Raw genomic sequence first — 27,082 nt, 5'->3', positions numbered from 1 at the left:
ACATGAGCAAGGTAATGAGTACATTTCTTATCCATCATTGTTGCCTCCTCCTTTGTTTTTCCCCTACCATCCCTTCCCTCCCATCTCCTCAGCTACATCCCCTCACCCCACCCCCAAGATAGGTACACAAGTTGTTTTTCTTCCTTGCTATTGTTTCTAACATATTTATAAGGCACCATGTGATTTTTTTTTGTTGCTTTATATGTCCCTCCCCCATGGTATAACCCCTGCTTTCACTGTATTTGATGTTGGTATAATTTGGGAAGGGGAAGGGAAGGGAAAAAAAAACAAAGTCTTTAAATAGGGATACAGATTGACCCATTGCAACAATGAGTACAAGACGTTATGTCAGCATTCATTTTATACATATATTTAGTGGCTAAATGTATTCGTTGTTAATTAAAGTCTGTCATTTAAAAACATGCGACTTGAGCATTATTTAAGTATCCTGTATACTTTCATGTAGAAAAGTGGTACTCTAGCAAAAGTATATATTCAATCCTAATTTATGCAAAGTAACGTGGAAATGCTATAAAATACTTATAAGGCAAGATCATCATTGGCATGAGAGATAATCATGAATGAAAAGTATTTTTCTTCTACCTCCTACCAAAGCTTGCGCTCATTATTTTAGAATAAAGCAGAGTAAATGAAATGAGAAGATTCAAAATAATGAATGTAGTGAAGGAAGCCAGTCACAATTCTTTATTGTCCTTTTCATACAAAAGAAGAATGGGGAGGAATAAAAGAAATTGTCAAAAGCCAATTACATGTTTAACAGATGAAAGGAAACAGGAATTTTAAATACAGAGCAATTACTGTCAAAAGATATTATTGAAATAAACATAACTTAAATTTGCTACTCCTTCTCAGAAAGCTAGAGACAATGGCTTTTAACAGCTAAAAATAATATAGCATGGTCTGCATTGTGAGGTAGAAACAAAGAGGACATATTCATGAAAAGAAAGGTATGGGAAAACATATAAGTTGTCATTAGAGACAGAGTTAAAAGCAGAGGCTGTATCTAAATATTAATCAGAATATTAATTCATTGTTCCTATTATAAACTCATGATGGATACCAGTAGCTCACTCCTACAAACCTAGATACTCAAGAAGCTGAGGACCAAGGATTGCTGTTTGAAGCCAGCCTGGGCAGGAAAGCCAATGACACTCTTATCTCCAATTTACAACCAAAGAAGTGGAAGTGGAGATGTGGCTCAAGTTGTAGAGGGCTAGCACTGAGCATAAAAGCTCTGGGACAGAACCAAGGCCCTGAGTTCAAGCTCCATAGCAGGCATACACACAAAAAAATCTTGAAGGCATGATCAAGTCTGTATGGGACAAAGCATGTAAAGAAACATTGATTATAGCATGTAACAAATTCAAATTCAGGTCAGGACTGACAGTTTGCATTTATAATCCCAGCTACTGAGGTGGTAGAGATTGGGAGGATTATAGTTCAAGGGCACAACAAAGTTAGCAAGACTACATCTCAACAAATGAAATAGGTTTGCTGGGACACACTTGTAATTCTAGCTATGTGGAAGAATCAGAGTCCCTGGAACAAATTAACCAAAGGAAAAAAAATACATGTAGGAGGTCCAACAGGTCAAATATCATACATGCAATGTACTGAGTTCAAACCCTAAAAAAAAGAAAAATCTCCTTAAAAATAAAAATGTAATGCTAACAGAGTTAGGGCGTGGTAGGTGGGAACTCACATTTCTACACCTTGAGCTTGAGAACCAGACAGGCTATTCCAACCACTGGTGAATTGTGGTGATAATCTACTAATTCATTAGCCTCAATTTCTTTATCTGTACCAGGAAAATAGTGACAGTACCTATATGCCTACCATTATTTGGAACACTTATAAAGCTAATTCTTCAAACAGTGCCTGGCACAGACTAAGCCATCCAAAAAATTTTAAGTGTTATCACCACTTGTCCTCATTTTCTGCTACAAAGAGCTTTTCAAATAATTTGATATTCGATGATGGAGAATTTAGATATTTTTTCCACTGCCACGAAAAAAATTGTACACATGATATTTCAGTTAATATTAATACTGATACTGTTAACATACTTTTGGAGAAGAGAGTATTTGCTCACCAAGACTAGGATTAGGGCACCTCATAAAACTATTTTGTACATTTACTCCACTATACCTAAAACATTAATATGGTTTGCTTTGGTTGCCTTCTTGAAGATTTGAATGGAGAGCTAAGCAAGCAGTGCTGAGTTCATTCTGTAGCGTGCTATGACTCTGTTCCCCAAGACATGATTGTGCTAAGGCAATATTGATGTTAAGTAAAATAAATATTGTGCTAAGAGATGGGCTGATCGAGAACAACTGCCAAAATGATAAACTCTCAAAACTGTGAAATATGTATGGGCATTTAAAGTTGCCAGAGATATAATGACTCTGTTGTTGAAGGAAATCAACCAGTATTTCAGAACCTCGGGATAAACATGAATATCTCTTGAAGGATGTGACAATTATTATTGAACAGTGAAATGTCTCCCCCCCTTCCCAAACTACGTACCTACACATGTATTTAAACATCTATCCATCCAAGGTTGAATACTGAGAGTTTATGTTGCCTTCTTACTGAGATAACATTATCATATCACAACTACATTATTGCTCCATCGCTATTGGGTATATTTGGTATAAGGATCCCAATATATATCTAAAGTTGGGTGAGAAAAATTGATTCTGAGAATTGTGTGTACTTTTAGTACACAAATAAAGTAGGAGAACAAATTTTAAAACATTATTTCAATTCAGAAAATATTTATAGCCTTCTATGCTGAACACACTTGGCTCTAAAGGGAATATGCATAGATCTCTAAGATATATTTTGTTTCTTGCCCCAAAGGCATGTACAGACAAGTGGAAAAGTGAGATGGAGAAAAACAATTGCATTACAAATTTATAATAAACATAATAAAATATCACTTCAATTCTCTTCTTCAATTCCCTCCAGCTGGTCTTTCTTTGGTTAACCCACAATCTAACTCTGATTCCTCTAAAACTATAAATATAGATTTTTGTGTTCTATGAGAAACTTAACTACATGTTGTAGTTGATTTATTGGTTTGCACAACTGTCATAGAACACCACCTTCAAGGTCTATTCAACACTAAAATTATTGACTTACTAAATTGCCTACAGTCTAAAGCTATATTTTTTAAAGAGTAATATTCTCACTGATCCATACTAGCACAAGGAAAACATAAGCAAACACAGCATTTTGGTGGGTTTTGTGGCTGTTAAAAAATGATAGCTTAAGTAATATTACCAATAAGAAAAATAAATCAGAAAAATAGTTGCTCAAGATTTTCAAATAGGAAAACTAGTGGTTTCGATTCTACAATAAAACTAGGTAGATAAATTAAGGGACATCAAGTATTTGAATAAATGCACAGAAGATATATTTTCATACTAAGAGACACACTCAATTTCAAGGAATGAAAGGTCTTTCACTTGTACCTTGGTTGTAACAGAATTATTCCATCTCTGGAAGGTGCTGGAACATTGAACACTAGACCTATGCAATCACTAGTAAATATCATTATAAAATAATGATAAAGCTCAAGAAAAATACCTCGAAGTAACTAACTAACCCAGATGTGAATTCTAAATTAATTGGATAGCCTTTGCTGATCTGAGTAAATGCTCTAAGAATATGCTAGACAAATTTATATGTTTTCTAGAAGACCAATGTCTAGTTAAGATCAGATTGGCCTCTTACATGTGACAAGATTAAGGATGTAAAACCAAATGAGCTAAGTCCCTAAAAAAATCACACCTGTATAGAAAAGAAATAACTTATGCAATATAAGCCAAGTGCCAAAAGGCAAAATTTTACCTTGAGGAAAGTAGAACAAACTTCTAAATAAAGTGACTATAAATGTAATAGCATTTTAAATCAATACTTAACTAAGCAACTTTGCGCCATACTTATGTTAGAGAAGTTAAGCAAATTAGCTCTTTTGTCTGCTTTGGAAACAAAGAATTATTACTTAAAAGCAAGATAGAAAGATTAACTGCTTATGCACACACACATAAGCAAGCGCGCGCACACACACACACACATAGCACAAATATTAGAAAAGGATGTGATAACCAAAATTTACTTCAACCCACAGCAATATTCCTTTATCGTCACCTGTTTTCTTTGTAAGAGCTAACTTTTTTTTACATTTCAATAAATTATGGTATAATTATTTACTCAGCAATTGACATACACGGAGCACTCCAAATGCTTCATCATTATAACGACATGGATTCATAAGCTCATGTCAATTAATCTGGCATTAGGAAAAAATCAATTGATGAATTATCAGATAGTTATCATTTGCAGATAGCTTAAATCCAAAAAAGTATTATAACTAAAAGTTGAGAGCAGAACATTTTTAAGAACAAATTCTACTTTGAAAGTAAGCTTTTTACTACATTTGTTTTTTATTTTAAGAAAAACCTCTTTAAGCAAAAGTTGCTATATGTAAAATTCCCTAAACAATTCCAAATAAAGGAAAACAATCTTGTAGAACAAAGAAAATGACTTATACTAGACAACATATTTTCACTGGGGAACTTGGTGCTAGGCCTAAAAAGCATCTTAATAGCTTTACTAATTAAAACTATCATAAAAATTAACCACTAAATTTAATTTCCTGTTAAGTCTGCTGTTTTACATAATTTTTTATTAAAACATGTTTTTATTAGATTTTCCTACTAAATGAAATGGTAACTAGGGGTTGCTTTTACCGTGGGTTTAGCTTTCATAATTACATAAAAGTATCCTATTGAACCAAGTTAGATGCAATCTTATTCAGGAGTCACATTATACTTAGCTTTTGTTAAAATATAAGACAAACTTGCCTGTGGATATTTTGCAGTAAAAAAGGCATCTTGTTAATATGTGGGTTCTTAAGTTATTTGAAGGCTGTAATGCTCATATCAATGATGGAAGAGTCTGAAAAATTCTTAAACCATTAGAGGGGCACTTTCAAACGTTATTAAACAACCACCATCCATGGCCACTGGCATTAATTATGGACACAGCAAATGAACAGGACCTGGCCTGTTAACTCTCATTAGAAGGTCACTGAGAAGGTGCCAGCCAAAGCAGCATTTGAAGATGAACTGCACCTTCAGGATCGGATCTTACTCTTCCGACTGCTGCCTTGTGAACACTCCAGAATGCAACTGTGAAGAATAGCATCTAGACCATTGGCTCTCACACCTTTATCCTGTGGTAGAGTCCTTGACATCCCATCTCAGGTGTTACTGAGTGCCCTCTGTCACCAAGTGTCACATAGTGGTGTATTTCAGAATATAGCCCTCTTTACAAACACTGCAAAAAAAGGGGTCACATTGCTCAAGATACATTGTATTCATAAGCTGCCACTTATGAACACAAATTCCTCTGTACAAGCACTTAAAGAGAGTAAAAAATAATCCCTAAGTTACTCCATTGATTCAGTTCACATATTCCAATCAAGAGCCCGTATCAAGCTCTTCCAAGAGCACTGTGCTATAGGATGTCATAAGCAAAAACACTGGAAATGAAATCTACAAAGAAACATACATTATTTTCTACTGCAGTCTTTTACTTTTAAACCTGATGAAGCTGAAGTGCAGTTTAGTACTTTTATATTTATGGCAAAAAAAAGTGAAAGATACAATGAGCTGTAGGTTAAAAAATATAGAAATCTTTAGCTGATACTGAAATTGAATGTAATAAGGCACAAATATTTCCTTACCAAAAACACTATTAACACAGAAAAATCAATTAAATTGATTTGTAGAAAATTGTGTTCCTATCAAATGAAGTCTAATGTACATGGTGATTTGAAATACTGTTTTTAAATGCAACATTTTTTAACAGATACCTCTAATAAATAGTCTCAGATAACAAATAAATACATGGGCTCTTTTTAGAAAGCACACATCACAAGAAAGCAAATAAGAGAAGGGAATATAGTTTATTACATTTGGTTTTAGGATCTGAAATCTAAAAGCAGAAAATTAAGTGAGACTATTTCTCTTTCTAATCCATTTAAATTGATGGTAGAAGAGGGGTGTTTACTAATGAGTGAAAATTTGAATAAAGATTGTTTGGGGCTTTTAGATCTGGGGATGCACTTTAGAATTCCATGAGTCATTACCATTGCATAGCAAAGCTTTTTTTCATAATAAGAAGCTTAAGCCCCACAACACTTCCAAGAACACATCTACTAAAATAAGTACAGATATATGACTTAACTAGTTTGAGGTAAAGCATTCTTTGAGGCCTATTTAAAATTTATATGAATGAGACTAAATAAAGTAAAAAATAAAATAATTTTATTATGAATGACAACAAATGCTTCCTTAGCAAAGACTACATTACTTGTGCTTTATATTTTTACTGAATTAAGGTGCAATATAAAATTTAATTGAGCGAGAGAAACTAAATATTATATATTAATCTCAAAATATTAGTCTCATTACCATTTCTTCATTTGGGATTGTATCTTCCTGACCTTAATCATCAAGACCAGTGTAAGATATTTTTTCTTGTTGTCCCTTTTCCTAATATTCACAGTGTACTTATGTTTGGTAACTGATGAACAGGTTGTAAATCTTTCCTAACAATATTGAAATGAAAACTGAAAAGTGGAGTTTTTAATCTGTATTTTATATGATGTCCAAGAAAATATTTACAAATCTATTTTATAATTATTGGGAATATCCTAATAGTGGAATTCAATTTCTTTTAGTAACATCTTATTCACTCTATGTGAATAAAGAAAAGAGAACATTTCCATTTAACTTCTAATTTCAGTCATGCAATAAGGTAAAAGTTTTTACTATGATTCCTCCAAAACCAAAATCCACTTGTGATTTGTGGATGAAGAAAACTGTCAAAATAAAACAAGGCTCTGTATCTATATTATCTGCTCTAATAACTACCAGGTATATGTTAGTGAAATTTAAATGAACATCAATTAAATTTCTGCAATATTAAAATGATAATAGCTCATCAGCACCATGATTCAAACACTTAATATCCACAGTGTACAATGACTACCATATTGGATAGTCCAATAACATAATTTCATCCTTGCAGAAAATCTAATTGGACCAAAATTTAAAATTGCTTTGTTTAATCCTCAGATTTCAACTTCCTGAGAGTAATAAGCATTAATAAGTAATAATACATATATATATCTAGCTTACATTTGTTCCTACCATAGCTGCAGACATTATATGTGTCAAAGCTGATGTGAGGGAAAGTGGTACTATGATGCAGTAAAAGGATGCCAAGAAGTTGGTAAACCTCCTGAAATGCACAAGTATGGCTAGTTCCAAGAAAGCATTAGGATTCAATAGTGCCAAAGCTGAGAAATCCTGGCCTACATTTCTATAGACCAGGATCATATTTAGCGTGTCTTCCCAAAGAAAATTTGTTGTATCCTAAGTCCTTACCTCCCCCTGACCAAATAAAGATTAGTATGAACCATCCTCCCAAGAAAACAAAACATCCCATGAGAATTCCCTACAAAGACATACATACATTAAAATGTTTTGTTACCATAAATTCTTGTTGTTTTAGAGGAAAAATTCTTCTATTAGTGAGATGAACTTTAGATTATGTCTGATGTGAGGGATTCATAGCTTTTATTTGACTTTTTTCATACCTTTGCATACATCTCTCTGCTTAAAAAAGTATTTTGAGATAAATAAAACAAGGCAAAGAACATGACACTAATTTTTGTAAAACAATGATAAAATATTCTATGAATATATGTGAGGTGTATGTGAATACACAGGAAAATAATGATTTATATACTGCATACATACAAAGACTTACACAAGGAGAATGCTCTTTATCAGGAGGAGCAGACATATGTGAAATGTACTTTACAAATATAATTGTGGTGGAAAGTTACATTTTAAATGTTTAAATAGCAGAGCATTTATGAACCATCTGAAGTGGAGCAAATGAAAGTGAAATTAAAAGCATGAGAAGATTCATTACTTAATATGATATTTCCATTCTAGAAGAGGCAATGCTAGTAAGTGAGAAAATAATGACAGTTTCATAAAGTATTAAATCCGCTGCAAAAAGTTAACAAACAGGAGATAGGTAAAAGGAAACAATCTCTCACAGACATCCTTTTATAGAGGCCAGGGCTGGGACAGGGAAATTTGTGACTCATCTGGGTTCAGATGGTACTGAAAGCATCATGAAAAGATGGGATCAAAGCACTGAGTGTAATTAGATTGTTAATAACTCCTTCCAATGCTTATGGGACAGACTATGGATAAGGAACCCACCAAGAGAGCTGAAGAAGAAAGCCCAGTTGGAAAGAAAGGTAGTGTTTCTTTAACTCTCAATAGTGATGAAGATAAAAGACTAAGGATTGACTGAGGAACTGGCTATGGGAAATCTGTGAATCTTTCCAAAGCTATATGAAAAGGATGAAAGTTTGGTTACCTGAGATGTGCCAAGAGGATGAAGAAATAAAAGGTCAGGACAACTCTTCCAGTGTCACTGGAAGGTAAGATGTGGGGGTGTGTAGTCAGATGGGGCTCCACCTTCATGAATACTACTAATGCTCTCCATCCTCTTGTGGAGATACAGCATCCCTCCCCTGTAGTGTAGTAACAACATGCCATGCTGGTAAGGTAGACTAGGCCCTCACCAGATCTGTGCTCGGGTCTTTGACTTTCCACCTCCAGAATGGTGAAAGATAAATTTCTGTTCTTTTTAAAGTATTTGAACACTGGTATCTTGCATCCATAACATATGACAAGGCACAATGCCCAAGAGTACTATGTGAAATTATTCCATAATCAACATATACTCTTATTATATCAGCTGTGTCCTAGGCCAAATATCCACAGCTAGCAAATATATATATATATATATATATATATATATATGTAATATTCCCAAACATGCCTTTTCCACTGCATTAGCTATTGTATGTAACACCAAGTAAGATATGAACTGATAATCATTATGCTCTTCTTTTCTCATAACTCAATTCAATAAAACATCGACATTTTTACACTAAAATGAGAAAGAAAAAGTCTTCATTTTCTTATATTTTTGAATATTTAAACCCAAAAGTAACTTAAACATTTGTAATGTAAACAAAATGCAAATTTAAAATCTAGGAATACAGCACTCAATTCTTAATAACAAACATCAGAGAAATCAACAAAGTTTATTTTTCCCTAACTGCAGATGTAGGCATGAAACAAACCAGTCCAAAAGATCATGCAAATAGATCAATTATAGGAATAATAAATTAGTTTCCTTCTAATTATAGCCTTCCTTTTTTAGCCACTATTATCCAGATAGGATACATTATTTCTACCCTTAATGTGTTAATTAAAATGGCAAAAGCCTACAGTTTCCAAGACTTTTGCAAACATCAGGCCATCAATTGTGACCACCATGTCTCTTCTCTGTACTTCTTTTCTACAAGTGCAGTGGATGACTAAAAAAGTCATCAAGACTTTAGAATAAGACATCACATTTCCTTACTTTCAATAAAATAGCTAAGATTGGTAGCAAAATATATGCTCATATAGCAAAACCACTCTGGAAAAATCATCACTTAGTATCTTCTCCATTTTTGTCACACCTTGATCTTTACCCAAAAGAAAAACACTCAAATGTTTTAATCAGATGTAAGATGTAAACTCTTCAGTCAAAAAAAAAATGGCCTGTGAAACCAAAGCTACAAATCATATCGCAGAAACCCAAACGACAGTCCTCTAGCATTCCTCTAATTGAGGAATAAAACATGAATGCATTTGGATTTCAATGTCATAAGACACAGTCAGTTTAGATTTGAACATACGAATTAAATTTAAAAGCAATAAAATGGATGACCTGAGTCCTCAAAAGAAAAAAATATCAATGCACATTTAAAATATGGATGTGAAGTTAGAAGTTAGGTTGTTTTGTTAGACCTGGACTCTTTGGTTTTAATTACTTTATTTACTGTTTAAGCTGAAAGGCTTACCGTCTTGCTGGCCATGCAGTGTCTGAGGACTTTGCATTCTCTCCTCAAGATTGGAGCTAAGGTCAGAGTTCACAGCCGACATCCGTGTTGAATCGCTCATGTCAAACTCATCACTTTCTATTGAACTTTCATCCTGAAAACAGTTTTAAAACAAATGAATTCAAAGAAGAGTGATTTTACCTAAATATCCACTTACAGTTTAGTCAGTAAGGTGTACAGAACTCAGTAAAATATGCTATATACTAACAATCAACTGAAATAACCACTAATATTTTATTCTCTTCAAGGAATTTCAAGACTTGTGAATAATGAAACAGGCATATATAGATGAAATTATATACATTCTTTTAAAGATAAAATAATATGTGCAGGGGAAAAAAATTAGCCTGAATAATGAAAAGAATGAAAAGTTTTGTAAATATCTCCTAGAAGATTCAGTCTAAAACTGGACAAAAATGGAACTATAAATTCTAATTATAAAATAAATTAGCTGACAAAGCATTATACACAAAACATTATAGAATACAGTGAGAAAAAAGAAGACTTCTTAAAAACTTTTCATTAGGCAAATAGTAAAGAATCTACTAATAGGCAAATGTGCATGTTTTGATCCCAAATTTGGTGTTTTTATTCCACCCTATCTTTCTCACAGATAGTATATAAATTATGCTACAACCACAAAGAGGAATCTAGACAAAATTGTGCAAGATTATTTGCTAAAGTTCAATTCATAAAATGTCTAAATTATCTAAAGTTGGATTTCTAAGTGGCCAATGCCTGTAACCCTGTCCAATAACAACAAACTAAACGTAAAATACTGTATAGTTGTTTTCTGAGACAAACTCCTTTTGGGGAATTGATTTTAGACAAATGACATATATGTAACAAGTTTTAAGAAACCTGTGCGAAAATAAATGTCTCGACACAAAACAGGAGGTTTGACTTCTATAAATGTTTGATCTTTAAGTTTGACACTTATGTACTAATTAGCAGTTATTTATGCTTCCAACACTGTTCTTCAATATCTGCTCACCCACTCCAACACAATCACACATATAAAGTGCAAACTGGAATTTATTATTTTATGTATGAATAAACTGGGGCACATAGTAGTAAAATAATCATTTCAAGTATTATACATAAAACATGATCTATAAGAAGCCCTCAAAAATTAGGGAATTGTGTTTTTTAAATCACTTTCTGAGTAGGTACTCTACCACCTTACCACCTAGCTATCCATGCTCCTGATCCTTTTTCCTCTGGTTTTAAGAGAGTATCTCATTTCTTGCGAGGGCTGCAGGTGGACACGATCCTCATATTTTCAGCTTCCCTTCATAGGTGGGAGGAAGCCCAGTCTCCTAGATTTTTCTACCCAAGCTGGCCTGGCACCATTATTCTCCTGACCTCAGCCTCCAAATAGCTAGGTATAAAACACCAGCACGAAGCTAGTAAATTCTTTGCTTTGAAAATAACATGTTATCAGCAAAGAAGCTGCCACAGTCAGCTGAGAGGAATGCTTTCATAGACTAACAAATTAACATTCCCAGAAGGGAATGTTACATGATTTTAACTGTATTTTTTTTCTGTGTGTTGTATTTAATAACTGTATTTTTTTTGTCTTTTCTTTTTTGGTACTGGGGATCGAACCCAGGACGTTGCGCTTGCTAGGCAAGCGCTTTGCCACTGAGCTACATCCCAGCCCTGTTACATGATTTTAGATGCTTTCCTTCAACAAAGATTTGCTGTATCTATGTTTACTGAGTAGCATCAGCTCATTTTTCACTTAGCAAGGAAATGCCACCTTGGCAGACCTCTCTGGACAGTCATCCAGACATATTTCTCCTGGCACAATGTCCTATCTCTTAGTGACACTGCTTTCTCCATTTAAGAAAATCTGAAGTACCTGAAATAAAACACATACTAAAAAAATTAAGAAACCAATTTATATATATGTGTGTATGTGTGTGTGTGTGTATGTATGTATGTATATATATAAAGACAGAGACAGAGACAGAGAGAGAGAGAGAGACAGCACACACAGTGTTGGTAATATCGTATATATATTCAGGAGCCAGCCTTCCTGAATCCATGCTCTTCCCCTTGTTAGATGTATTACTATTATAGTTTAGATATAAAGTATCTTGCTAATAGGTTCATATATTAAAGGTTTGGACCCCCTCCTCTGACTCATGAGGCCAGTAACTGTATCTATAGATCAGTCCTTGGATAACTTCATAGCAGAATAGATTATCTAAAGTTGGGTTCTGGCTGGAGGAAGCAGACTCTGGGAGCATGCCTTTGAGGGGTACACTTTGTCCTCAGACCCTTCCTATCTCAGCTCCCACCTGCCATGCTATGGGCCTCTCTGTTCCACCTCGTGTTTCCAAGCCATGATGCTTCAGAACTCATAATGATGGAGTTGACCAACAATAGATGGAAGGTCCAAAACCGTGAGCCAAAATAAATCCTTCACCTCTTTCCGTTATCTCAGGTAGTTCACATGAGCAGCTGATCAACACAGTTAGCATAAGCAAGTTACCAAGCCTTCCCTGGATTCTGCCTTGCTCATCTATAGAACAGGAATAGTATCACTGCCAATTGCATGGGGCTATATGAGGAGTGGGAGAATATAATATAGAACATCTTGGATAATGTTAGGTATATAACAAACACAACATGAGTATTTTATGTAGAATATATAATAAATATATAATAAATCATATATTTATAGATTTTATAGATGTTATATAATTTTATATATTTATTTATATACTATACAAAGAAATACTAAAATTCACAGTAGAATGGTAGAGCTGACCAATATGTATTTCTAAAGTAACTGTGTGTTCTACAGTTAGCCAACTACATGTGAGCTAACAGAATTCATTTTACAGCATTTATGTAGGGGTGAATTTTTGTGTGTTTAAAGAAGAGCTAGACGCAAAGACTCAAGTCACAGCCTTATTCTGTAAAATGGTTGAACAAACTGTTATAGCACATTATAAAAAATCCATATGCATTTATCATCACTAAAACATACTCTCATCAGTATGCTTTTAAAGAAATTTGAGCAAAGGATTAAAATGCCATGTAATCAAATGTAATGCAATGCTATTTTGTTTTTTGTTTTTTAAATCAAGCCAGTTTTAACATTTTTATTATCATGACTAGCTTAATGATGATGAACATTTTAAATATGAAGTATAATTTGTTTTTCCCAGTTCTTATTGAATTGTCACACATTTATAATCAGCTTTAATTTAACTAAGTGCAAATAATTGTTCTATAATAGTCTAAGCAATAATTGATTAAATTATTTTTAAAAGATAGCATAAATTTTGCTAAGTTTATGAAATATATGATTGTACTTCTTGTCAACAGAAAGATGATGTAATTTGTCCTCAGAAAAACCTAGAGAATGTTCCTAAAGGTAAATGATCAGAAAAGTTGATTGATAATTTATTCAGTAGTAACTTCATTCATGATCATCTTTACAGCACCTACATTCTTCCTAGAGGAATATCAAGATAAAAGTTTTCATGTTGTTCACATACTATGTGATTAAAATCACATGACAATGAAAAACATGGCCAACAACCACAGTAATTGCTCTTCCTTGAAACTTAATTGGAAAAAAAAAACTGGAACAATTTTTGTGTGAGAATTTTTCCAGTCTTTGCCATTTAAAAAATCTAATTATGGTAGTTACATGTTGAAACTTAATAATTAAACTTTTCTTTCTGTCATAGGAAGATGACATAGACTTCTATCTGCAACAAATTCAATAGTTTGGATTCCTGATTTTCCCTCTAAAGAATTTCTACTATATTCTTCCAAATTTTCATCAATATCATCCTGATTAGTTCAAATTCTTATTTTCCTATTTACTGAATCACATATCGGTTTCTTAATTATCTCACCCACCTCCAATTTCTCCCACAGCAGTTCTACTTAACTACTCCTGAGCAGGCCACTATTCTGAGCAGCCCCTTTTCTGCTCTTCAATGTGCAGACATTGTCTATTAAGTAATACATTAACAATTCAATCAATCAGTTAGGATTTTCTATACAATTGCAGGAAAACCATCCCCATCAATCTCATGAGTTGGTAGTTTTATTATCCTCACTTACATATTGTCGTGTCAACTGAAAGCATATACAACTACAATCTGAATTCGATACCGCACATCAAACCTTGGTGTGTATGGGTATGTCTGTTGCATAAAATACGTATCCCCAGGGTCTCCATAGCAGACCTAGAAGTGGAATCCTTGTGGTGTTTTCCCACAGCATTCAGTTCAAAAAGGGGCAAATATGCCTGGCTGCTTGATGCTCCTTTATTTTAGAAAACACCCTGTATTGATGAAACTGCCCTGCCCCAGGCTCCACACGCAGCAGGAAATTCTAGCCACACAGCTTTGGAACGCTTGCCAGGTGGCTGTGCTACTTAAAAGCTGAATGTTGGGGCTAGGAAGGTGGCTCAGTGGTAGAGTGCTTGCCTTGCATGAGGCCGGGGGTTCAATTCCTCAGCATCACATACGCAGAAAAAGCCAGTAGAGTGCTAGCCTTTAGCTGTAGAGCTGAGGGACAACATCCAGGCCCAAATTTCAGGCCCCACGACCGAAAAATTTTAAAAAAAAAGAAGAAACAACTGAATGTTTGCTTTTAACTAATTTTAATTAAATCTAAATTAAACGGTTCTTAGTGCCTAGTAAATATGGGGCATTGCAGATTTCACAATGCTTTATTATTAGATCTTGGAAAGATATCCAGTAATGTACTGACAGTAACTGTCAGTTACTGTCATACATGCTAATACATGCTTGGCTTCCCATATCCCATTCTTTCCTATAAGCTTCTAGTCAAAGCATGGTAATATCTTTGAGAGTTTTAAATAAATACTCCCAAACTTCCCCGAAACCTTGACTCCGATGTGAACTCTCATCAACACTTGATAAGGAGATAGCTCTTGCTCTGGACACAAGTATTTCAAAAGTGGCAAACCCAAAGTAGATTAATTCATTGAGAATTATTTTGAAAACTATGAGAGGTTGAATATGTTTATTTGTTTTCTTGTTTTGTATTTGAACACAGTGTCTTGAGCTTGGCAGGTAAGTGTTTTACCACTTGAATCACATCCTTCCCCCTTTTTGTCTCGTTATATTTCAGATAGGGTCTAGAGAAAGCCTTTGCTATTGGTTTGTTTGTTTTGTTTTGTTTTTGCCAGTCCTGGGGATTGAACTCAGGGTCTGGGTACTGTCTTTTAGCCTCCTTTTGCTCAAGGCTAGCACTGTACCACACGAGCCACAGTGCCACTTCCAGCTTTTTCTGTGTATATGGTACTGAGGAATTGAACCCAGGGCTTCATGCATGCAAGGCAAGCACTCTACCACTGAGCCACCTTCTGAACTCTAGAAAAAGCCTTTGACCTTGATTATCCTTCTACCTCCCACATAGCTGGAATACCAAGATGTGCCATGCCCGCGTTGTTACAGATATGCTATTACTAACTCTCTACCTTAGCTCTCCTGATATTGAGATCTTCTTAACCTTGGCCTCCTTCAGAACTGGCATTATAAACATTCACCAACAAGCTCAGACCTGATGTTGAAGGTTTTTGTTGTTGTTATTTATGTTTCATAGTATTGACCAATTTAATGGATAATCTCCAAAGATGGAAGCCAGCAAAACCAGTAGTGTTGATTTTACTCTGTTGAAAGATTATCTAGCTTTGTCATTTATTTTGGCCAATAAAATATGGCCAAATTAAATAGATAGTCCCAGATGGGCATGGAGCTTCTGCTTCCAGACTCTTGAAAATCCTTTGCTATATAAGATGTCTGACTTTGGAATCACTATACTGTTAAGATAGTCAGACTAGCCAAATAGGTAAAGAGGCACCATATAAAGGAGTATCAAGGAGCCAGATACATAAGTGAAACTTTCTTGGACCAGTAAACCCAATGCAATTGTCAGATGAGTATAACTGAGTAAATGGCCATGACATATGCCTTGGGTAGCATGCACCTGCCTCAAAAACCTTGAAATACATCCCTCTGATACATATGCCCTGGTTTTCTTCAATTCTTCACAAATGACACATAGTTAATAAAATGCAATTCTTAGCTGGGTGCTGGTGGCTCATGCCTGTAATCCTTGCTACTCAGGAGGCTGAGATCTGAGGATTGCGTTTCAAAGTCAGTCAGTGCAGGAAAGGCCGTGAAACTCTTATCTCCAATAAACCACCAGAAAACCAGATGTGGTGCTGTGGCTCAAATGGTAGAGTGCTAGCCTTGAGCTGAAGAGCTAAGGGATAGTGCTCAGGCCAGAGTTCAAGCCCCATAACCAACAACAACAACAACAATATGTGTGTGCGTGTATGTGTGTGTATCTTCCTCCTTTCCTTCCTTCTTTCCTTTTCCTTCCTTCTTTCCTATTTTCTACTTCCTTCTTTCTTTCTTTCCATCTTTCTTTTAATGTTGATGATCAAACCCAGGACCTCACAGATGCTAGGCAAGCACTTTACCACTGAGCTTTGAAGTAATCAATAATCCTTAGCTCTAAAGGAATTCCAATGTTGTCCTTACTTCCCTTAACAGTATATGGTATGTTTTTATTTATAATCTTTTATTTGTATGGTCTGTTCCACATTCTAGAAGATATGCTTCTTTAGATATCTAAATTATTAAATCATTTATTATTTGAATAATGAATTATCTGGATATTGTGATGGTGCATATCCAATTCAATATTTTCAAACTCTGAGTGTAAAATTTATTTTCTTACTGTAGTTACAAATTGAAAAGACTTCTTTTGTGTAAAATACTTATGAATTTTTAGAAACAGAAGGTCTCAGAGAATGTGGGCTAAATTGCTGGCACCTAGTTGATCTTACTTTTTGGCCTAGAAATAGACATATTAACATCTAACTGAGTTTTCTACAAATAATTTAAAATCTCTAGTTATGAGGCATTTTTCCCAATTATGTAAGAATCTTACTGATAAATTTAAATTCTTAGCTTTTAATAGATACTAATATTTCCTCACTTGATTTTGAAAGGGTTAGCTTTCTGGTTTTGGTACTATTTAATGACTTATATTTAGCCATCCTATAGTAAGTAATTTTTGTAAAGTCACTTGACTAATAGGGATATTCTTGGAGACTAAAGCCTGAATACAGTCTATTGAAATCAAATGATTTTTATAAATACAGGTTTGAGATGAAACTTTTCCAAATACAGAGACAAATAAAAAGATTTTTATTTTTAAAAGTTTTATTTTAAAAGTTAACTCAAAAATAATTTTAGAAGGTTTTAATGGCTTTTCACCTAACTTCGGTATATTTGAAAAGTACATAATAACTACATTAACTATTATAGAAGAATTTTAAAGAGAACTCATTAGCCTGAGAATCTCTTCCTAATATAGTCTCTCTGTTTCTACTAATTAATGACTATCTCCTTTAAGTTTTTATTAATGCCTTTCTGGGTCTTGAACTCAGGGCCTTGGTGTTGTCCCTAAGCTTTTGTGCTCAAGGCTAGTGCTCTACAACTTGAGCCCCAGCTCCACTTCTGGCATTTTTGGGTGTTTAATTAGTAATAGGAGTCTCACAGACTTTCTTATCTGGGCTGGTTTCAACCTGTGATCCTCAGTTCTCAGCCACCTGAGTAAGCTAGGATTACTAATGTGAACCATCAGCACCCAGCTAATTCTTTATCAAGGATCTGATTAGTTTAGGTGGGATATTAGTAGTTGTGACATAATTTGCAAACTATAAACAAGGTCTATATATAACTTAATCCTTGAGTTTGAAATCATTCAATCCAGGTGGGAGGCAACTAGAATTGTAGAGACTGTTAAATAAATCTACATTTGTATCCAATACATAACAGCACATTGCCAGATTTTCCTATACAAATTAAATGTAATAAATTTGACTTTTCAAAGAACCTCTCATTAGAATAACCGCCATTTTGTAGAAAATGGAGAGAAACTAACAAATATGTAAAATAATTCAATGATAAAGAACTTTAAAAATATACAGAGAAAATATAACAGAGAAATCATTATTTGGTTGATACCTATTAAATTGATTTCTCTGACTCAGATAAAATAGCCTTCATACTTGATTTTCCTAGCTAAACACACTTTAGCTGAATATTCCCCCTCACACACCTCCCACCACCGGACTTTACCAGATCAGCTCAATGGTGGTCCTTAAGGTAGGAAAACTTTCTTAAGAATGAACAAATTAACTGGGCATCGGTGGTTCATGCCTGTAATCCCAGCTACTCAGGAGGCTGAGATCTGAGGATCGCAGTTCAAAGCCAGCCCAGGTAGAAAAGTCCCTGAGACTCTTATCTCCAATAAACCACCAGAAAACCAGAAGTGGCACTGTGCCTCAAGCAGTAGAGCACGCGCCTTGAGCTGAAGAGCTGAGGGACAGCGCCCAGGCCCAGAGTTCAAGCCCCACAACCAACCCAAAAAAATGAATTAACAAATTTCCTCATGATCAATACTAAGGGACTGTGTACACAAAACTTAATTTTCTGCCCATTATTTTCCATCAGTGTAATCTGGGTGGCATCTTTTTCATTAAAATTATAAATGACTGTCTTCAGAATATCACCATGCTTCATACAATAGTCATGGTTATCAAAGTACATTCGGACATGCAGGTGACTGGAGGCAGATTCTTCCCTTTACCTCATCTTGCTGTGAGTTTAGCAGCTGTAACTTCATGTGCTTCATGTAGGCCATGGTAATGGGCATGTTGTAATCAATCATGCTGGTCACTAGAGTAGGAGGTTTTCCATTGTCTGTAACAAAACATGGCAGATGCATCATGAAAGTAATACGGTTTTGCACCTGTAACTTCAGAATGATCTGATCTTTCCAAATTAAAATAGGATTTTATAAATGTAGTCGTATTCTAGATGGATTGCAGGAAAAGAACCTACAAGGTACATAGAGACATACTGACCCAAATTCACTATTCAGATAAAGGAATTATTTCTAACGACAGGGGAACTTTTAAATATCCTGAATGACAGTGAATTAAACTAATTAACATACTGAACATATTTATTTGCATATTTAACTCTTTGCTACACAATTTATTTCTATATGTATTTTTGTGTGCATAGTAAATTTCCTTTTATCCCTTAGTTTTTCTTTTTTTTGACCAGACTATTCATCTTCCAGGAATGGCAATATACTAATTTATATGTATCTCTGAGATTCATTTCATTACAGTAAATTTGTATTTAGGAAACTAATCTAGATATTTTAATTAAAGAAAACTAAAATCAAATTGTAATCTTACATAATTTTTGACATATGGTAACTCCACATTGTCTATGATTTCTAGAAATAAGAAACTGATACACTTGAAAAGACATTAGTAGAAACCATTTTCCTTGTTGAGGATACCTAAAACACAATGAAATCATACAATAATGAAAATTAGGACATTATTATAGTAAGAAGTTATTTGCCAGAGTAAAAACCATCTCTGAAGAATGAGTTCTGAATTACTTTGTAAGTGGGTATTCAAAATTTACTGAGTCTTACTTGAATAAATGAGATGATCTGACCTGTTGAACTGTCTCAATGTACCACGTTTTTCTAAAAATGGGAGATATAAATTGCCATTATGAATAAAATTACTTTAAGTCTCACTATTTGACACTGCAGCTACCTTTATGATCTGTTCCATCTGGGTTTAAATGCATTCGTTTCTGGCACTCTGAGCAGCTCATTAGAAACCGTGTCACCGCTTCTCTTGGTAGGAAGGCATAGCTCTCTGAAATCTGAAATGATTCACAAAATGTAGATGTTATTACATAAGCTGCCTGAGCATGACTTAACCGAAATGCTCACTGTATTTCCAAATAAGACATGTTATTCCATAATGGTAGGAAGCACAATGAAAGCATGCACTGCATACCATGCATCATTTCAAGAAATATCTATCCAACCTGATTAGATGTCTCCTCGTTAGAGCCAATAATGTCTTGTGGAGAATCAAACATCAGCCACATTTGAATAGATGTATGCTGATATTTCAACAATTCTTTTAGGAAAAATAATCACAGTGTATAGATATTCTAGTATTTTTGGGGTTTTTTAAAAAAATATTGACATCATTGCCTTCTAAGACTTACTGATAAGCACATCTAAAATTTTACTCAAATATATATTAAAATTTAGTCCCAAATGGAAGTCATAAACTTTGCATAATGAGCATTTCTTCATTATTGCTTTCAAATATTTAGGAGTAAAGGATGAATTAATATATCTACTTATGACTGCAGTGAATCATCCCTTCCACAGAAAATGACACATTTTGGAAATGGATTTAGGTCATCTATCTCATTCATCTTAAGTCAATTTCGTATTTCCCACAATTGCTTACACCGATTGTCAGAAAATGCTTTTCCTGCATTCTACAGAGAACTCTACTTGCAGAACTATGATCTAGAATCAATTTGGCCATCAACACCCTTGTCACAGTGATTTTGTAAACATTAACATTTTCTGATCAAAGCACAAATAATCCCTGAAGGTAAGTGGATAGACTTTTACTATCTCTAAGTAAAAAGGGAACTGTGACTCAATGGGAATCCTCAGAACTCTGACACAGGATTCAGTTTTCCCAGATAGCACTATTATTCCTGTTTACACACAGATTAGCAGGAGAAATAACCGAGTTGTAGATTAGACATAATTGGCATAGATGATTTCTTAGATGCATACAGAAGATATGAGCGCTGATAAAGTTTAACTTAGTAGAGGGAGGGGACAGTATATACCTAATGTATCACTGAGTATAAATGTAAACTAAATTCCTTAGAGGTTTTGGGGTCAAAATTTGATAATCAATGATATAGAAGAAATCCCAATCTCTGTGCCTCCTATAACATTTTCTAAGATTCCACATTATAATTTTGTGGTTCCCTGAGTTTAGAATTAAAATCAGCATTTATTACTTAGCCACTCCCACTGACTTTCAGTAAAACAAGGTATAGGAATATGAAAGATGAAGAACAAGTGTTAAAATCTACGTACGTAATTAAAATTCAGTCCTACGAGGAACTGAAATATAAACATCTAACTTTTAAATGATCAGTTATAAATTATGGTTTCTATCTTTGAAAAAAATACCATTTCAGACTAGGCAGAGATCTTAGGGGGAAAAAAGTAAAGGGAAGCATTTTTCCAAGTATTTTGTTAGTTATTGAATAAGGAATTATATGTAATTTAAATTATGACTCTATATAATTCCTCTCTCCCCATCTCTCTACATACCACACTCACACACACACACACACACACACACACTGGATTCCTGTATTCACGTGTTTACACAGGATACTAACACCTTCATCTGATTTTCTGAGAATGATTAGAGGTCATTTTTCCTCATTCACTGAAAATCTATTTTGTAATAATTCAGAAGCAAAACAAAAATCTTGATGCATTACTAATTCTTGGATTTTCATATTTTAACCCACATGGAATTTTAGTCCATTGAGGTTAATGGAAGCTGACCGATAAGTTCAACAATAAACAAAACTAAATAGAATGCTCCACCAAGTTGCCTGTTTATTGCAGCACACCGACCATACTATTTTCTTTAGCATAGCCAAGAGAGATCCTCCTGGAAAGTTTTTTATATCTCACTTTCATTTATGAATTGATAGTTTTCCTGCCATGTAGAATAAGGGTAAAAAACACTTCTTTTCTCTTATCCAGAATCTCTGCTTTCTGTACTAGGATTTTCAAGATTGATGATAAGATGGTAGAACAATTTCTAGCATTCATCTCTTCATGGAAACATCAAATTGACAACCATATATGTATACTGTATAACAGAAAAACACATTCATAGGAACTAAGGAATCAAGATTAAAAAAAACTGCTGTAACTCCTATAAGAAGAAAGGAAGGACAGTTTCAAGTTGACCATGAAGATTTGCCCTCAGACTCCTGCAGTAAAGTTTAGAAAAGGATGGATACTTGCTGTGTGCTGGAAGGACACTGAAGTGACCACTCAACCTCAGTTTTGATATAAACTTAAGCAGTAGAACAAGGCCACCAGTTCTTACACATGCTGTAAGATAAATATTTATCTGCTTAAAATATCATGTTTAATAAGATGTCTTATTTAAACCCCTCCAAGTAGACAGATACAAGATAAAAAGAAAGAAACTCTGACTTGACTGAAAAACAAAATCATCAAATTATAAAGGAAAGTAGCCAGAGCAGAAGAAAAGAACTACAAAACTGACAAAGAAATTAACAAAATTGCAGTGGTAAATCCTCACTTAGAAACAGTAAGTTTGAATATCCAAGTTCATTCTATGAAGTCAGCATTACCCCCTATCAAAGTGAGAGAGTGATACTAAAAAAAGGGAAAACTAGGGGCCAATATTCTTCATGAATATATATTCAAAAGTCTCCAACAAAATACAAGAAAATAAAATTCAATAGTACATTGAAAGTATTATATTCCAAGGCCAGTGGGGTTTGCCCCTAGGATGCAAGCGTAAGGCAACATAATAAAATGAATAAATATGTTATACTTGGTTAACAATGAATGATTTAAGAAAATTATGATCATATAATGAGTGTAGATGCAGAAAACCTAACTTCTTTTCATGATAAACATACTCAATAAATAATATGGAAACAATGGACCTCAGCAATGTAAAAACCACATATAGGAAACCATACATAATACGCCATGGTGATGGTGAAAATCTGAAAGCATATCATCTAGCTCAAGGACAAGGACAAGGCCGTCCAGTCTCCTCACTTCAATTTGATATGTTACTAGAAGTTCCAGCCACAACAATAAAGCTTGGAAGAGCTAAGACATAAAACTTTAAAAGAAATAAGTAAAACTGTCTATGTTTGCAGAAGATATGGTCTTTTACAGAGGAATGGGTGGACTTAAAAGACTGTCAGAATTAATAATCAAATTTAGTTTAGCTGTAGGATTTTTAAAAAGCAACCAACATAAAAAACTCAGTCACATTTCAACATTCTAACACTGAACTCTCAAAAATCAATTTAAAAAGCCAATTTAAATATCTACAACATTAAATAGTAATACAAATAATTAAGAAGTAAAAGTTCCATATAGAGAAAACTATAGAAATAAGTGAAAGAAACTGAAGACACTAATAAATGAAAAGATACTCATGACCAGAAGAGTTAATACTGATAAATGTCCATATCTCCCATAACAATCTATGAACTGAATTCGGAACAGTTTCTGCAACTTTCCCATGGAATTCTTCTGATTTGGAAAAGCCATTCTAAAATTGATACAGAGCTACAAAAGATCCTGATCTATTCTTGGGCAAGAAAAACAAATGTACAAGCATCATGCTACCTGATTTCAAAATATGTGGCAAAGCTTCAAAACTGTAGTACAGCACAGATACACAAGTAGACAAATGAACTAAATATTATATACATATATATATACACACACATATATATGGTCAATTGCTATCCAACAAATATCCCAAGAGCAAACATGAAGAAACAAAACTTACGTTGGTATATGGTATAGGGAAAATTGAAAAAGAAAATTTAGAAAGAAAATGAAATATAAGCAACTGTTCACATCACATACAAACATCAAATCAAACCGATGAATGATTTGACCTGAAATGTTAAAGTACTAGAGGGAAAAACCAAATGCAGGATAAAGCTTCTATTATGCAATTATTTTTAGGATATGATCCCCAACACAAAAGATAAAAAACAAACACATGATTTCATCAAACTAAGATGCTCCCACAAAACAAAGGAAACAGAGTGTGGAGATAACTTATAGAATGGGAGAAAATATATGCAGATCAAGTATTTATTAAGAGGTAAAATTTAAACATTTAGAAGAAACTCAAACAACTCAGCTGAAAAAAGTTCCATTTGTAAAATGGTCTGATAGAGTATGAATGTTTATGTCCCTCCAAAATTTACATGTGGAAGAAGCAATCCCTAGTGAAGAGATACTGGGAGGTGGTATCTTTGGAAAAGGATGAGGGCTTAAGGTTGGGGACCTCCTGAATGGGAGTGGTGCCCATTGTTCACACCTTGTTCTTTCCACACGTGACAATGGGTTGATTGATGTAATCATTTCACAATGTATTCTTATATCTAAGCATCATGCTTTACACTTCAAATATATACAATTTAGGTTTCCTATTTCTACCTCAAGACAGACAAAACAATAAAAGGGAAAAATGATTTGAAGTATAGGCAGCATTTATTGCTGAGGTCCTCAAAATACTTTTTTTAAAAAAATCTAAACATCCTTTGAAAGATCTTGCACTCTTGTATAGTTGAATAATTACAGTTAACAATTAAGGTGGCGGGTTGAAACGTTTTGATTTGATCCTCTGGATAGTCTTCTTTGGTGCCATTCAGGCATAAAATTAAAAGCCTCCACATGAACTCTTTTTTGAATGTGAGAGCTGGGTTAAACACCGCTGCGGTTCCCCTCCCCAGTGAAAGGCTTGTCTCCATTTGCTGACAGTGAATATTTGAAATATTAAGCTAACATTAACTAGCTATTCATCATGATGAAACTCGTAGACATATTTTTCCAGGCTCTATTCATTAAAGAGCCACCCTCTATCATGCAAATGCAGCAAGGGTCAACAAATATGATCTAGAAATACAACAAAATTATAAACAGGAAAATTCCCTCTGTTCTGTAAGCTATCATTTTCACATGTCAGCTACATCCTTGGCCTTGCAGAAACTTTTTAGTTCAGTGCAGTCACATTTATCCAGACTTTCTTTGATTTACTGTGTTTCTGGAAGCTTACTCAGAAAGTTTCTACCTGTGCCCAGGAGCCCTAATGTTTCCCCTCCTCTTTCCTGTAATAGTTTAATGGTTTCAGGTCTGAGATCTTTAACCCATTTTGAATTCATGCAAGTGCAAGGTATAAAGTAAAGATCTAGTTTCTGTTTTCTGCATGTAGATATCTAATTGCACTAGAACAATTTGTTGAAGAGGCTATCTTTCTTCCAGACTGTTTCTGGCTGTCTTTTAAAATATTAAATGGATAGAGCTCTGTGTGTTTATTTCTGGCACTTCCATTCTGTTACATTGGTCATCAGGTTTGTTTTTTGAGAATGGCTAGCTGTTTTCACTACTATGGATCTAGAAAATGGCCTAAAAATATTTAGAATATACAGAGAACAAAAAAAAAAAATAAACTCAGCCTGGCGCCGGTGACTCACACCTGTAATCCTAGCTACTCAGGAGGCTGAGATCTGAGGATCACAGTTCAAAGCCAACCCAGGCAAGGAAAGTCTGTGAGACTCTTATCTCCAATAAACCACCAGAAAACCGTAAGTGGCACTGTAGCTCAAGTGGTAGAGCACTCGCCTTGAGCTGAAGAGCTGAGGGTCAGCACCCAGACCCAGAGTTCAAGCCCCACAACTGACAAAAATAAAAATAAAAAATTAAACTCTCAACAAACCAATAACCCAATTAGTAAATGGGCTAATGATAAAGAGAGTCTTTAGCTCACAAACTCATAAGTAAATACATTGTGTAGTACGCAAGTTTATACAAATGTATTCACTGACATACAGTGTAGAGTTGGGGACTTGGGGGGGAAGGGATGGTAGGAGAAAAACAAAGGGGAGGTAACAATGCTCCATAGGAAATGTACGCATTACCTTATTCATGGAACTGTAACTCTCTGTACAGTATTTTTACAATAAAAAACATATTTAAAAATGAATCATAAGAACAAACCTAGAAAGAAAGTACAAAATGTTTTGATCCAGATGCAAGAACTATCATTGAAAAAATACTTTCATTCAGATACAAGAAAAATCATTCTAAGATTTATTTTCTTAACTTGTGTTCTGAAATTAGAGAGTTCTCTGCTTCAGGATTCTAACTGTTCTTTAAATGTATGGCATATAACATAGGTAGAATATTGATTAGGATGATTCACTTGAAAATGGATTTTTTTCCTTCTTTTATTTTCTTTGTTCCATGATTTGGTATCTCATTATGTTATTCAATTGGGAGTCTAATATGCTTTGTAGTTACTGGTACTATAGGTATACATGATCACACTGGGTTGAAAATATTTTATTTTTTCACATTTGGGAAAGATAATAATTCTACAATTTGTTTCTGAATGTAGGACATTATAATATATAAACACAGGCATTTACCACCCACTGTCTGGCCTTGTTTTTGAGGTAAAGTTTGGATAAGTTTTCTTTAGCTGGCTTTGAGCTGCAATCCTCCTTTTCCTAATGCAGAATTTCAGATGTGAGTCACCACACCCGGCCTTGTTATTGCTGTTTTTTTAACTTTGATTTGGCTGTGGTTGAAATTTAAGGGTGCTAAGGCACAGGATAAGTTTTTGTGTTGTAAAGGACCAGTTCATTTGTGTATTGACTGATACTAATCTTGTTTTCAGTGAAAAGAATATTTTCTATATTCCTCAGAACTAGAATATGTTGGGAATTAAAAATAATAAGTTAAAATTATTATCATAAAGGCATGAATGATGACCATAATCCCAAAAGAATGCTAATATTTCTACACAAAAGTAACCCAAAGGTAGCATTTTTGATACACTGAACAATAAAAATGAGCCTATAATGGTAGCAATCTGATTCCAGTGGATAAAATCTAGTCTCTGTGAGTCATGAGACCAAAGGAAGAAGCAGAAAGACCCAGAATTGCAGAATTTATTGGAGTGACTAACTGACAAAAGTTCTAAGCATAAGCGAGACCAGTGAATCGCCATAATTTGGGTCAAAAGCATAGGTATACATACACCGGTGAGGAGACATGACTTTATTCAAGCCAAAATTCATTTTTTGTTTATCTAAAGCTAGTATCAAAGAGTCAGGCATATTCCTTTCCCCTCCACACTTCAGTTTCATTATAAAGTTTCAAGTACCAGTCTAATGCTTTAATCTGTTTTCAGTGTGCTTAGAAATTGTTTGGGGAAAAACGACCAGGCTTACTCAGGAGCAATCACGC

The 27,082-nt window shown here is 34.3% G+C and overlaps 1 protein-coding gene across 6 annotated transcripts in view; it reads right to left on the bottom strand.

Moving 5' to 3' along the window:
* Positions 1-27,082, bottom strand: part of Nol4 (nucleolar protein 4) — a 275,830-nt gene that overhangs the window by 164,319 nt on the left and 84,429 nt on the right. For all 6 annotated transcript variants that reach the window (XM_013014852.1, XM_013014853.1, XM_013014854.1 and 3 more), the window contains 3 exons: positions 19,740-19,851; positions 18,746-18,858; positions 10,040-10,172 (listed from right to left, as the gene is read on the bottom strand). In XM_013014852.1, the coding sequence (XP_012870306.1) occupies positions 10,040-10,172; positions 18,746-18,858; positions 19,740-19,851 (358 nt within the window). The remainder of the gene's footprint in view (positions 1-10,039; positions 10,173-18,745; positions 18,859-19,739; positions 19,852-27,082) is intronic.

This window comes from Dipodomys ordii, unplaced genomic scaffold (genome assembly GCF_000151885.1).
Source record: "Dipodomys ordii isolate 6190 unplaced genomic scaffold, Dord_2.0 Scaffold25, whole genome shotgun sequence".
NCBI classification, from domain to species: domain Eukaryota; kingdom Metazoa; phylum Chordata; class Mammalia; order Rodentia; family Heteromyidae; genus Dipodomys; species Dipodomys ordii.
The sequence above is the reverse complement of the archived record's forward strand: the minus strand, read 5'-3'. Positions and strand labels throughout refer to the sequence as shown.